This window comes from Camarhynchus parvulus, chromosome 4 (assembly GCF_901933205.1).
Source record: "Camarhynchus parvulus chromosome 4, STF_HiC, whole genome shotgun sequence".
NCBI classification, from domain to species: domain Eukaryota; kingdom Metazoa; phylum Chordata; class Aves; order Passeriformes; family Thraupidae; genus Camarhynchus; species Camarhynchus parvulus.
Genome location: NC_044574.1, coordinates 51089301 through 51102805, shown reverse-complemented (window position 1 = coordinate 51102805; position 13505 = coordinate 51089301). Strand labels below are relative to the sequence as shown.

At 40.3% G+C, this 13505-nt stretch overlaps 1 protein-coding gene across 6 annotated transcripts in view; it reads left to right on the top strand.

The window, feature by feature from the left end:
* Window positions 1–12675, top strand: part of BMPR1B (bone morphogenetic protein receptor type 1B) — a 231162-nt gene extending 218487 nt beyond the window's left edge. For all 6 annotated transcript variants that reach the window (XM_030948091.1, XM_030948090.1, XM_030948089.1 and 3 more), the window contains 5 exons: window positions 3410–3602; window positions 4046–4343; window positions 6649–6824; window positions 8096–8226; window positions 8942–12675. In XM_030948091.1, the coding sequence (XP_030803951.1) occupies window positions 3410–3602; window positions 4046–4343; window positions 6649–6824; window positions 8096–8226; window positions 8942–9067 (924 nt within the window). In that variant the 3' untranslated portion in view covers window positions 9068–12675. The remainder of the gene's footprint in view (window positions 1–3409; window positions 3603–4045; window positions 4344–6648; window positions 6825–8095; window positions 8227–8941) is intronic.
* The last annotated feature ends 830 nt before the right edge of the window (window positions 12676–13505 follow it).

Sequence of the window (13505 nt, the reverse complement as noted above, 5' to 3'; positions counted from 1 at the left end):
TGGGAAATTGGAAGATTTCATTTTCATTTTTCAGAGGGGATATGTCCCTCCTGTCTTCAAAACCTATTAGTTTGTATCGATGCTACTACTGCAGGTGTTGTCCAGTTTCCAAGTACCATGTACTGTCTGGCTGGTTTTTGCCCATACCACAAAAGTTACATTTTTTAAACGCCCTAAAGAAGACATTAAATGGGAAGTTCTATATTTCCCTAAAAACAAAGTAACAGGTTCTGTCCTATCACATGCCAATGTCCTTCTAGCATCCTGTAGTGGTTTTGGTTCACTAATTTGAGATTTTCTGGCCAATGGAAAGGGAGAGATCTTGTGTGCAGTTTAGGACCATTCCTAACGAGTTTCCAGTTGATTTAATTGTGAGGGATTCTTCCTTTTTTTGCTTTGGGGTTTGGTTGTTTTGTTTTTTGGTGGAGTTGTTGTTTTTTTTTTTGCACCTGCCACATCAGTAGTGGTTTTGGGTGGAAGAGAAGAAAATGGGTCTTGCACTTGGCAGTAGATGTTTGCTGTATTTCCCAGACAGCTACAACCACTGTGAGCTCACCAGGAATGCACAGTGTGATACCTCATGCCTGAAACAAGGGTATAGAAGGTGCCTGGCAGTAATGCTCTGCTCTTTGTTGTGCAAGAGCTTATTTTTAACCTTGTTTCTTCTGCAAAGACTGAAACATCCAGGGTTATAATTTCAGGAAAGTAAGACGCAAATTTAATGCAAAATGTCACCTTATGCTAACCAGTAATGTTTTTCTTCTGTGTAGAGCATTTATTCTAATGGGTACAAATATTATACCCAAAACAAGTATTAGCCTAGAATTTGTCAGTATGACATTCAGCAAGTATTCTTTTGCCTGACCTGTCTGTACCTCTGACAGAAGAGTTTGCTGCAAGTCAAATGCTGCAAAAAGGTCTGTCTGAAGAGATTGCTGAACTACAATTTGGTCTCTACCTTCTCACACATTTTTTTCATCATTTCCCTTCCAATGAACTTTGCTTTTCAAGGGACTGCACCTGAGCCATAGGTGTGAATTCTCTGTTCAAAATATTAAATTTACAAAAGGTTGGTCTGTCTAAATTTTCATCTGCAGTAGCTGAACATGTTTAGCTGAATGCCAGGAAAGTAGAAATAGCTGGTAATTGGATTGTTTCCACTCAGGGAGACGAAAGAAAAGGTCATGTAACCTTACCTGACTGCTTACAGAGCTAAAGCAGCAAAATATACAGATTTAAAAAGAAATAAGAAACCCCCAGCCCCACTCAGTGTAAATAACTTACATGAGCACATCATTCAGCATGCTTATGAAATCAGTTCAGCCAACAATTTTGATTAACCTATTTGTTGTAGAAATCATAATTGGTTTATGATTTGAGAAGGAGCTGAATTCCTTAAAAAGAAAAATTGTTCATAGGAAATAATTTGACCAGTTCTAGCAAGACAAAACCAGGTTAAGGCCTTACACATAGTATTCTGCCACCTGAAAACCCATAACAGAAATGTGTTTTTCATTTTCTTAATGTAATTTAATAAGGAACTTTTCATCATTAAGTATTGTAATTGCATGTACTTTATGATGCCATTACATATATTTACACAAATTAAGTTATTTGATGTAACTACATTATTGTTCAGGATGCATTTTTAAAATGGGCAGAATAGAAAGCAACAATGCTAAAATGACATTACAAAATGTTACAGCAAAATTCCAATGTAATATAACTATTGTTCAATCACTATATGAGAGTATAAAAGATAAATCAATTTTAAAAATTAAGGCTAATCTCTGTTGTTGGCTTTCATTGATGTTAATCAAAAATAATGGCACTGAAGCTACCATCTTGAACATCTAATAGTACAGTGCAGGGCTGGAAAAATGGAATTCTGTTTAAATGACAGAAGAAGAAAACTGGGATATTTGAAATAGCTTTGCACAAATACCACTATTGTATGTTTTGCTTTTTAAAATTGTTCAATATGAAAACCAGTGGTTCACTTAAAAAAATGAGTGATGATAGACCTGACGTAATAGGTTTTGAGTTTGTCTTTGGATGCACGTTCATGCTGCAGTCACGGCACATTCATGGCAGTCCTCTCTGGCATTCCCAAACTGCTGGTTTCCACGGACCTCCCAAGCACAACAAAGGAAGCAAATGATTAAAAAAAAAAATCAAGTTTCGCTCATTTCTGTCTGCCAAGATTGCAGAAATATTTTTGATTTCATGAAATGAGCATGATTTCATAGGGATTCAGAGCTGTTAGATTAACTTGCTGCAATAAACTACTGGAGGTTTGTATCTGGATGGTGGCAAAACAGAGCAAGAGGCCACAAATTGGAACTTGTCCAGATTTTGCCAATTGCTTGGGCCAGATGAAAATCTCATTGCATTGGTGGCAGTATTCTTTCAAAATCTTACCAAATCCTACCAGACAAAAACTCATTAGCTGTGGGTTGAACTGACAATGCTGTAGCACAAGAGGGTGACATTTTAAATCTCCTGTTATATTAAGTTGAGGCAGAGTCAGCCCCGTGAATTGTGTTGCAGCATCCACTGGCATTTTTATTTGTGAACTTTTAGAAAGATATGATCTGCAGACATGCTCGAATCTGATGAGATTATAAGTCTCCATTTGTCCAAGATTGTTTGTGGCTGTACAAGTTTGTTAAATGTAGAGGCTGTCTGTCGTCCTTGTGAAGAGTATCTCTGCCATGCTGCTGTGGACATTGATCTTGCAATACCCATAGCTCACAGTACAGCCACTGACAAAGCTGGCACAGGCACTGGAAAGCTGTTCTTTAAAAGATTTTTGGGGGGAAATTGCTTTTTATGAATACGTAAAATACGATTATTTAAATCAATGTAGGCACATGCGTTTTAACTCTGTAAGTAGTGATTGAGGTTCCTAACCAAATATATATTTTGAAATAATTAGGCATGGCAATTTAAAGGAAGGTGATAGGAAGTATCATCCTAAAAAAAAAAATGTGTTACCTACTCCTTTGGAATTTGGACTGCATTGAGGTGACCAGGAGTGTTTTCTGTCCAAACTTTTCCAAAAATGACAAAAAAAATTCCACCAAGCGCTACATCCTGCAGAAAGATTTTAAAAAAATTCAAGGTGCAGGGACAAACATTTCCTTTACACTGACTGATGTAGACCACAGTATATTTGAGTATGCCTGGAAAGGCTTCTTTTTAGTGGTGGGAATATCCTCAGCAGCAGTGTGTCCTGGAGAAAATAGGAGCATTTGCAATTGTGGAGGGTTGCTGAAATCCATGTCACAATGGCTGCATATTCCACTCTCTTCTGGTCTGGCTGTGTGGGAAGAAGACACGGGAGGAGGGAGGTGAATGTGGAGATTTCCACTGAGCAAGGTGTAAAATCTGCCTTGGCATTTCACAGGTTCAAAGGACCATTGCAAAACAGATTCAAATGGTGAAGCAGATTGGAAAAGGTCGCTATGGAGAAGTCTGGATGGGAAAGTGGCGTGGCGAAAAGGTAGCAGTGAAAGTGTTCTTTACTACAGAGGAGGCCAGCTGGTTCAGAGAAACAGAAATCTACCAGACTGTCCTGATGAGGCATGAAAATATTCTTGGTGAGTGAAGTGAATTATTTGATAGTGAACAGGTTTTTAAGATTAGCAATTTTGTATTTGCTGTTATCTGATGTCCTTTCCAATGTGCTTTGTTTCCCTCTGTGCTCTGCAATTAGCCACCCAGTGCTTTTCAAAGGAAAGTTGTTTAAAGGATTACTGAAACATAAATAAAAGTTTAAAAAATAATGGGGTTTAGGGGTTGTTATTCCAAACACAACATGTCTGTTTCAGCCACTGCTATATCTATATCTGGGCTTCTGAAAATACATTAAAGGCTAGAGGTGAGGCACAGCTGCATGGAAGTAAGATGAAAAGAATTAAATATGTTATTAAAACAAACCTGCTGAAATGGATGACATTCCTGATTTCTGAGCAATCAAAAAAAAAAAACAACCCATGAGAAGTATTAACTTGAAAATAACCTCTTTGTTTTCTTTTTGAAGGATTCATTGCTGCAGATATTAAAGGTACAGGATCTTGGACCCAGCTGTATCTTATCACTGACTACCATGAGAACGGCTCACTTTATGATTACCTAAAATCTACCACCTTGGACACAAAAGCCATGCTGAAGCTGGCTTACTCCTCTGTCAGTGGCTTGTGCCACCTGCACACTGAGATCTTCAGTACTCAGGGCAAGCCTGCTATTGCCCACCGTGACCTAAAGAGTAAGAATATCCTGGTGAAAAAGAATGGCACCTGCTGTATAGCAGATTTGGGCTTGGCTGTTAAATTTATCAGGTGAGTGGAAGTGAGGGGGGCTGAGGGCAAGTTAATAAATCAAGTGCAAAAGTTTCCTTACTTCTTGACTGAGTGTGCACGAGTGAGCGAGCACCTGCAGTGTGTGTGCACACCTGGGCTCTGCTCATCTGTGTGTGAGGTCACCTGTGTGGGGGAGAATGTCATCTCAGCACCTCATGCAGGTGTATAAATAGTTGCTTTTTGATTATTTGAGCACATTAGCTGCGTTTGTATAAAGGTTCTCTTTTCATCACTCTGTCCTCCATGGCTGCCCCAGTATTGCTGGCACACAGTGAAAGGACACAGCAGTGACAGGTTGAAGTCACATCACTGAGCTTGTCACTGAAGCATTCAGCTTGTCTGATCCCATGAAAATTCACTCTCAACTTAGAGAGAAAAATACTAATAATTTGCACTAGTTACTAACTAGGATTTATTGGAAAGGACCCCATTTGGGCTGCCTTTTGTTTCATTTCCTACAAATCAAATTGCCCGAGTACAGATTTGATTTTTGAAATGGCTTTTAAATTTGATTTTAAAAAATGGTTGTGTGTTTAAACAACTTAGAAAGAGCAGACAAGTAGAACTTACTCACTCCTGGGATTCATAAGGAGCCACTGCTCTCTGACAGCTCTGCTCAAAAGCAGCTCGAGCTCTCAGCGGTGGTCCTGGTGGTGGAGGCGCGTGCTCCGAAGTTTCTGATTTTTCTGTACACAGAAATGTGTCCAGAATACATAGACTGAAGGTTTCCGTTTTGCAGGTCAGCTTTGAAACCGTGCACTCCCTGGAGTATTAAAAAAATTCAGGAATCCTGTACAAATCTTGAACTGAAATTATTCAGAGTGAAAGGAAAGGCAGTTTTTATGTTCTCTTCTTACCCTTCACTTACCTGCCGGGTTCCTTGGTGAGGCATTTCCTTTATGAGCCTGACCTTTCTTCAGGAGACAAGAAAGGAATATTTTTACTTTGAGGAACAGAGGCCTAGAAAACAACAACTTGAAAATAAACAATAAAAAGTTTTGGGGAAGAAATTCACCCTTTGCAGGTGTACTTTGCCTGGCAAATACAGAGCAGCACGCTGCTTAGCTGTGAATGAAGAAGAGTGAGGAATTACCAAGTGCTGTTACAAAAGAAGGTGAAATATGGATTTTTCACACTCCAGATGGAATTTATGTTATGTACTTGGCTTGTTTTCATACTGAATCCTTCTTCAGACAGCATTTCTCATGCAACAACAAGGAACAGAAAATAGTTGGAAGGGGTGTGCTCTGCTGAAGCTAATGATTCTAGTAAAATTCTTTGTGTTTCCATTTCATTTGAAATAATACAAGATAATGCAGGTCACTGGATTTGTGTTACCTTCTTGCAGGTGTACAGTAGTACCACTAGCATATGTATTTTTTAATGACTGTGTAGATGACTGGTTGTACCACAGACTCAGCTTTCCTTCATATCAGAAGGTGAAAAAAATATTGGTGTACATGAAGAAAACTATAGAAATCCAGTTATTCTGTGAGGATCTGTTGTATCCACCATATTTAAAATACATACATTTTGAAGGTGAATAAGGGAAAACAGACCTTTTTAAGCAAACCAGAATATATAACATATATTAAACTTTTAAATATATTGAAACTGATGTAGCTGAATCTGAGTTAATAAGAAAAACAAGAATCCATTCACATAATTAATGGGAATTTTTTCCCCGTATGTTGTCTCTTCTGGTCAATGTGTGAGGTGTGACACATTTGCTTAGATATTTTTATGCATTTATCTCTCTGTGTCTGCATATCTTGATGTGTAAAGGTTGGAAGAGATCAAATATAGTGCATGCAAAAAAGAATAGATTCATCTGCCTTGCAGATCTGATTTGCTACAGCTGAGATACTGCCCCAGCTACTTAGTATCCCCCATTAATTGCTGAGACCAAAGCATTAGGTGATAGAGCATGATAAGAAAACAGCGTTTAATGAAGATTTGATTGTTATCACTAACATTAGAGCTCGGGCTAATGCTAATGAAATCTCACAAATGTTACAGCATCCCTGTTGAGTCTTATCTCCATTGTGGTTCTGCATTTGAATGCTTAACATAGCCTCAGGCGGGTCAGCCTTTTAAGGAGGGTTGCCTTCACACTAAGAGGCTTTTCTTGCAAGAATTGTTCCGTTAAGATTATGCATTACTTTTGACCTTGTTTGAGAGTGGATGTGATGTGGATTTACTACTTCTTCCCTCTAAATTGGTTTGTTTTCAACCCACTTTACTGCATGCTTGATGCCTTTTTTTCTCCTTCTTTTTCTTTTAGTGACACAAATGAGGTAGACATCCCTCCAAATACCCGTGTAGGAACAAAACGTTATATGCCTCCCGAGGTGCTGGATGAAAGCTTGAATAGAAATCACTTTCAGTCCTACATCATGGCTGATATGTACAGTTTTGGACTCATCCTTTGGGAGATAGCAAGGAGATGTGTTTCAGGAGGTAAAGAGCTGGGAGATCACTTTTAATTGTGTCAGTGAACCTCAAGCCTTCCATTGCACCTTTTTCTCTGGGTAATTGTTTTTACAGTAATAAACAGATGTGGGTAAACCATACAGGTAACTCTCTTAATATCTGTTCTCCTGTTGAAACTTATTTTAAAGCATCAGTCAGTGCTATTTCAACAGCAGAGATTTAGACTGTGTTTTAGTGGCTTGTTTGAAGGCAGCAGATGCCTGCACTGAGGAAGTGTGGAACTCATTTGGGAACCTTTTCTAAAGGCATCATGTTTCTGCTGGACTGGGGTGTTCAGCTAATTTAGCAGAAAGAAAATAGTGTTTTCTTAGTTTAGTTAAGAGTTAAATGAAAGGAGGAGGACAATTTGGGGTTTGCTGTTTGAAATAAATAAATAATCTTTGAAATAAAGTCTTTGAAATAAATAATCTGTTTACTAGACAAGTAGCAAAACACCAGAGGGAAGTGGCACTTCTTACATCACTGTCATACCAGTGATGTGCTTCATTTCCCTCTTTTCTGCATGTAGAGCTCAGTGTCATGCAGAAGTGATGGGTGTTGTTACCTCTCTTTTGCCACTGGGAAAGTTAAATGCACAGAAATGACTTGGTAGCAGTTCTGTGCCAGTTTGGTGGTAAGAGTACAGCATGTCTCTTGGGTATCTGCTACCTTCAGCATTCCTTATGGATCTTTAAATCCTGCAGTATCATGCTGAATGCTCACCCTAGAAAAGCTGAATATTGCCAATGAGCAGCAGGATCCCTGTGTTTAAAAGTTGGTGATGTGCATTGCAATGTTGTGAGGTGAAATCTGTAATATTTTTGTCATTGTTGCTGTGCACAAAGAATGGTACCTTGCCATGTTCTGAAAAGGCACAGAAATGCCCTTTAGTATTTTCCAGGCCCACTGATAAGGAGGAGACCTAACTCAAGGTTAATTCTCTCTCAGATTACTCTGATACAGACCCTATGCTAATAGCTCTTTCTGTGAGAACTTACTGGAGATTGCTGGATTGGACAGCAATGGTAGAAACTGTCTCACTTGGCAAGTTACTGCACTTTTGGATTAAGATACCTGGCCAGTCTTTACACAGCAGTGGTTGCATTGGAACTTGACTGTGGAATAAACTTCTAGTCCTTTTTAGGGGCAGTACACCCAGCTGTTCCACAGTATCGACAATCTGTTATAAAATGAGAGGGGAAAGGGGGAGTGGAAGCTTTTTTTTCTGCAAGTGACAGGCAACTAATTGCTTCTTTCAGGAATAGTTGAGGAATACCAGCTTCCATACCACGACCTGGTGCCCAGCGACCCCTCGTACGAGGACATGCGGGAGATCGTGTGCATCAAGAGACTGCGCCCCTCGTTCCCCAACAGATGGAGCAGTGATGAGGTACCTATCATCCCTCTTAGCATGCAGTCTGTGCTTTTAATCAGAGCTAGGGAGTGAGACTGACCCAGTTCTGCATCATTTTGAGGGAGGAGGATATTTACCACTGGTGCTGCCATTTAGGAATAGCAGCATGTAGATAGTCTGTGGGGAGATGAAAGATTTAGGTGGCATGAGGTTTGTGAGTGTGAGGAGAAAAAATAACCTCCCTAGGATGCCTGAGGTCTTGTGCCACAGCCAGTGTGAGAAGATCTAACCAAATCTCACCTGCCTCATCCTCTCCCTAGCCAAATCCCTCGAGCCTTCAGACTGGGGCTGGAAACACTGGGGGAAGGAGTAGCAGTTCCCAAAAGGGCTTTTGTGTGATGGCACTCAAGTGTTTGGTCTGCTACCACATGTGTCAGGGATTGAGAAGGTTTATTGCAATAGCTGTGCTTGATTAATTGGTTATCATCCTTGATAATCCCACCCCAGGCATTCCAGCAATAAAAGGACAATTTGTTACCACATAGTCCTCGGGTATTACCAAAAATGCATTTATAAAAATCTACGTTAATGTACATGAAACGTGTTTGGCTGGTCTGGACAGTGCTCGTGGTGTTTATCTGTAATGGCCTTAGAAAAGACCTTTTCCCTTCAGTTTTTCAGCATTGCCAGCAAGTGCAGTCTCCTGTTGCACTGACCCTGGTGGGACTTTCTCTCCCCGTTCTCTCCGCAGTGCCTGCGGCAGATGGGGAAGCTGATGATGGAGTGCTGGGCTCACAGCCCGGCCTCCCGCCTCACGGCCCTGCGCGTCAAGAAAACACTTGCCAAAATGTCAGAGTCCCAGGACATTAAACTCTGACTCTGCCAGAGGCCCCTGGAAATGGACTTTCTTGTGCAGGCAGAAGTCCTGAAGATGTATCAGAAGTCTTTGCTAAGTACCTTGAACGGAGGAGTCACGCTGAAGAGCAGCCGTGAGTTTTTGAGGAGACTATCCATTGAAAAATCATCTGAATTTTGACATGCAAGATGGAAGAGGCTTGTCTGCCCTTGTTTACATGGGGAAATACAGTTTTAGTAACTGGTTTAAGATTATGCATGTTGCTTTCCATGAAAGCCACTTATTATTTTATTATTATTATTATTGTTATTATTATTATTTTGATTGTTTAAAAAGATACTGCTTTAAATTTTATGAAAATAAAACTTTTGGGTTAGAAGTAAAAAAGATGTATATTGTTACATTAAAAAAAAATTGGAGGAAACTGCTGAAAATGAAAGCAAATCAACTTTTTCACTTCCAAAAAGACTATTGCACTCCAGCCTTAAGAAAAACAAAAAGGTGAGTGGATCTGTGTAGCTCAGAGGAGCTGTAATGGAGCCTGCCTTAAAAGGCACCTATTTGTGGAGATAACTTTCCAAACCCTGGGTGTGCAAGTGATTCTCAGAGTACAGAGATAGAGCCCAATTTCATCCCTGCCATCCCAGCTGGTGTGGGTGGCCTGGTTGCTGTGGGTGGCCTGTCCCAGGGAAGGTCATGCTTCATTTGAGGTACTTGAGAGCTGTATGTATATGGTTTGGTGTGACTTGTTCAAAAAGATCTTCATGTTTGCAGGAAACCTGATGGGAATAGTACCACAGTGATAACAAGTGCCCTTTTTCTTGGCTTTTTTTCCCCTTCCTTTTCCTCCACTGCAAAATAAAATGTTTTGTGTGCAAGTGGAAATGAAGTACACATTTGAATCTGCTGGGTAATTTGAAACTTCTAGGACCCACAAACAACCACTGTTCAAGAGGAAATTCCTTGTGAGAAGGAATTATTATCTTCTGTTTCATTTGTGTAAAAGTGAGGGGTCATCTACAAAGCACAGCTGAGAAAAAAAATCTGTGTTCCCTTTTTTAAGGGAAAGTGAAAAACCTCAAAAGTGCCCATTTCTAGGGTGGCAATCATATTTTTTTGAGTGTGAGGAGACTGTTGCCTTGAGGCTGTACTAGGAAGTGACAGGAAGGGTGGGACACATTAGGTGGGTGGTGAGAGCTGGGAACCGTGGGCAGCAGTGGGTACCTGCCTCCAGCACTCCTGGTGTAGTGAGAGACACCACAAACTGAACTATTGCCTCAAGCTTTATCTGCATTATTATTTTGGGTGTCCTTCCAGCAGCCTCCACACCTCTGGCAGCTGCTGCACAGTAGTGCCAGGCTCTATGTAGCAATGTGGTTCCCAGCAAGAGGAGCTGTCAGGGGAGAAGGGCAGTGGGAAATGTATTTTCTGTCTTCCTCCTTCCTGGGTCTGCAGTAGTTGTAGCAATGTTAATGCTACAGAAGGGGAAGTGAGAGGTGAAATATACCCTGGGAGGTGTTTTCTTTGGAAAGGTTCTGTTCTTCATCAGATTAACAAAGCTGAGCAGCAGGGGAGTTACTGGTTTACCCTTTTTTACCCTTCATTTGTTTTTTAAAAATTTCCTGCCTGCCTATGTTGTTTTACTAGATGGTGTTCAGCTTAATTTTTAAATAAGTCCTTACAAATGCTGCTTTGATTATGCTAAGCCTATTTCAGAACTGAAATAATTGCCATGCAGGATTTAGCCTCAGCACTTCTGTAGTGTTTCTTTTTTTTTTCCCTTTTTGGACAAAACTGATTTATTTGTGGTAGGTAGGTGTATAATTGGGGTTTAGCTTAACAGCCCCCTGAAGGTATTTGTAGCTGGAAAAATTACCATTTTGTACTTTCAAGCTAACAGAGAAAAATGCACAGTTCAAGAGAACCAGCAAGACCTCCATGATGATAGGTGTTAAAAAGCTTAATCAGAAGTTTTTTGTTCATTAGAGTGCTTTTCCTGCAGTGCAGTTTCCCTGCCTGTACCCAAATTTACCAAGCAATACAAAAAGAAAATCTCTGAGAGTTAATAATTCGCCAAATCCTGAGCCCAGGAGGGGCAAGGATGGTTTCCCCATCTTTAAAAAATGTTTGTGAGGCTAAGAGTGAAGTTTGCTCCTCTCCTTGGCCACCTTGGCCTTGAGATTTGTGGGCCAAAATAGGGACAGCCCAGCCTCTCTTCACCTTTTTGTCTTAGTGAATGGAGCCATGGGTTTCCAGTCTCATTTCTTCCCATAGAAGCCAGCACACCCTGTGGAACCGAGATTTCTCAGCTCCAAACCGCACGGGGGACCTGCAGGTGCCAGCTCGCACAGCAAGGATGCTTCTTTCCTCCCTGTTTAGGTCTGTTTCACCTCTACCCTCCTAAAATATTTTTTTTTTAAATAAATTAGCAGGGCTCTCTCCCCAGGAGTGTTTTGGAGGGTGCTTTGCCAGCTGGCAGCACGAGGCATGCAGTGAATGCCCCTGGCACCCGCCATCAGCATGTTGCAAGAGAAAGGGCCAGTCGTTGGTTTCCTGAGCAAATCTTACCTTTTTTTTGGTCCAGAAGAAAAAGGTCTAAGATACTGGTTGATAGCTCACATAAAGTGTGTATGTTAAATGTTCATGTGTTTTTATATATATATAAAAATATATATATATATTCAGTTGCAAGTCTGGAATAGCTCCAGTATGTGGATTAAGAGTAAACTATTATGGATGAAAAAGCACTAAATAAAACATAATATTTATTTATGAAAATGCATAAATGACAAATCACTGCAACGGTGCTGTATAGGAAAATAGATAAATATATATATATATATATGAGGAGACACACACTGAGAAAGCAAACAGTCTGCGGTTGTGTAACTAGTGCCTGCCGATTTTCTCCCAAGACCAGATTCTGCCCTCAAATCTAACAACTGTAATCTGTTGTGAAGGGCTATTCCTAAGGCCAAAATCAGCCTAAGGCAAGTGTGGAGGTCTTTTGTTCCAGCACTGTGACATTGGAGTCAGAATGCCTGCGTGGGTGACTTCCTGCAACACTCAGTGTGTCATTATTAAGGTTCAGCACCTGCAGTGACTGCAGGTTAGTATGTTTATTTTGCCAGTGTGGCCTTTTAATGTCACTTCCATATTTTGGTAGTTTCAAAGGGCATGTTGATGAGGGCTTGGAAGTCACTGATAAAGATAATTGTGGCTTCAGTGCCCAAGGGTCTAGAAATCCACTTTTCAAATGTAAATCATTCAAGGAAGTGTAGTTTAGTTTCTTCCTGGCATAGGTGAGATGGCATATGTAAGTGGGAGAAGAAAAAAAAAGAGAGATGCCATCTAGCAACTGCTATCCTTTCTCTAGCACAAAGTTATTTCTATTAAAGAAAAGGTTGTCAATGTAGAGACTAAGAAACTAATTTGTGTTCTTTTTTGAGAACCAGTGCCTTATTAAACCTGTAAATACTGTAATTAGAAAACCTGGGGAACAAACTTTGTTATGTTGTATTTGTTCAAATTGTATATGGTTGTTTTAACATTCCCCCCCTCCCCCAATAAAATTGTTTCCATCTCCCCATGCCAGAGATTGCTATTTCCTTTTCATGAGCTTGAAAGGCACCATCTTTTTGTTTCATTTCCCTGGCTAGATTATTTTGACTATGCCTTATTTTATTTATTTTATTTTTATAAGATTTTTTCATCTGAACAAACAAGTAAACAGCAATATGTTGCATATGTTTCCACTGGCATAAAAAAGCATCACTCCTTTCACAAGTCAGTGAAGAGAAAAATAGTAATTAAAATAGTGTTATCACTAGTAGAGCAGTTGCTCATGTTTTGTGGCTGATTATGTAAATCTATCAGAACTCGGCATTAGCATAATATCTTTTTAGACATCCCCCCCTTCATTCTGCCACATCTTTATGAGTATTTTTGACTTCTATTTTTAATAGTACAAGAGGAACAGGAGTCATCTCTGCACAGACTGAAGCAATAATTCCTAGCCCCATGTATCAGGTGAAAAAGTTTCAGCCTAAAATCCACAGCATCAGCTGAAAGTGGCATTGCTTAATGCTGAGACATGGGGCGTGTACCTCTGCATCCAGTGAGGCATTTCTGGGAATTTGTACCTAAAGCTGGAGCACTATTCTCATTCTGCAGTGCAGATCCACCTCTAGTGTTTCCTAATGTTTAATTGCCTTGCTGGTTATTTCCAGAGAAGTGTGTAAATAATGGCAATTTTCCCTTGAGCTGCACAGCCCCTGCAGCCCTCCTGCTTTGCCCCAGACTGTCTGCTCAGTGGCATTGCAGTTATTCTCCAGCAGCATTTCTACAGCCCCCTTGCCCTGGCCACATTGAAGTGACAAAGCCCTGTGCTTGCTGCACATTGCCCCTGGCATGCCACTGAATCCCACAGTTCTTATGTACAGAAACATTTCTTCTGATG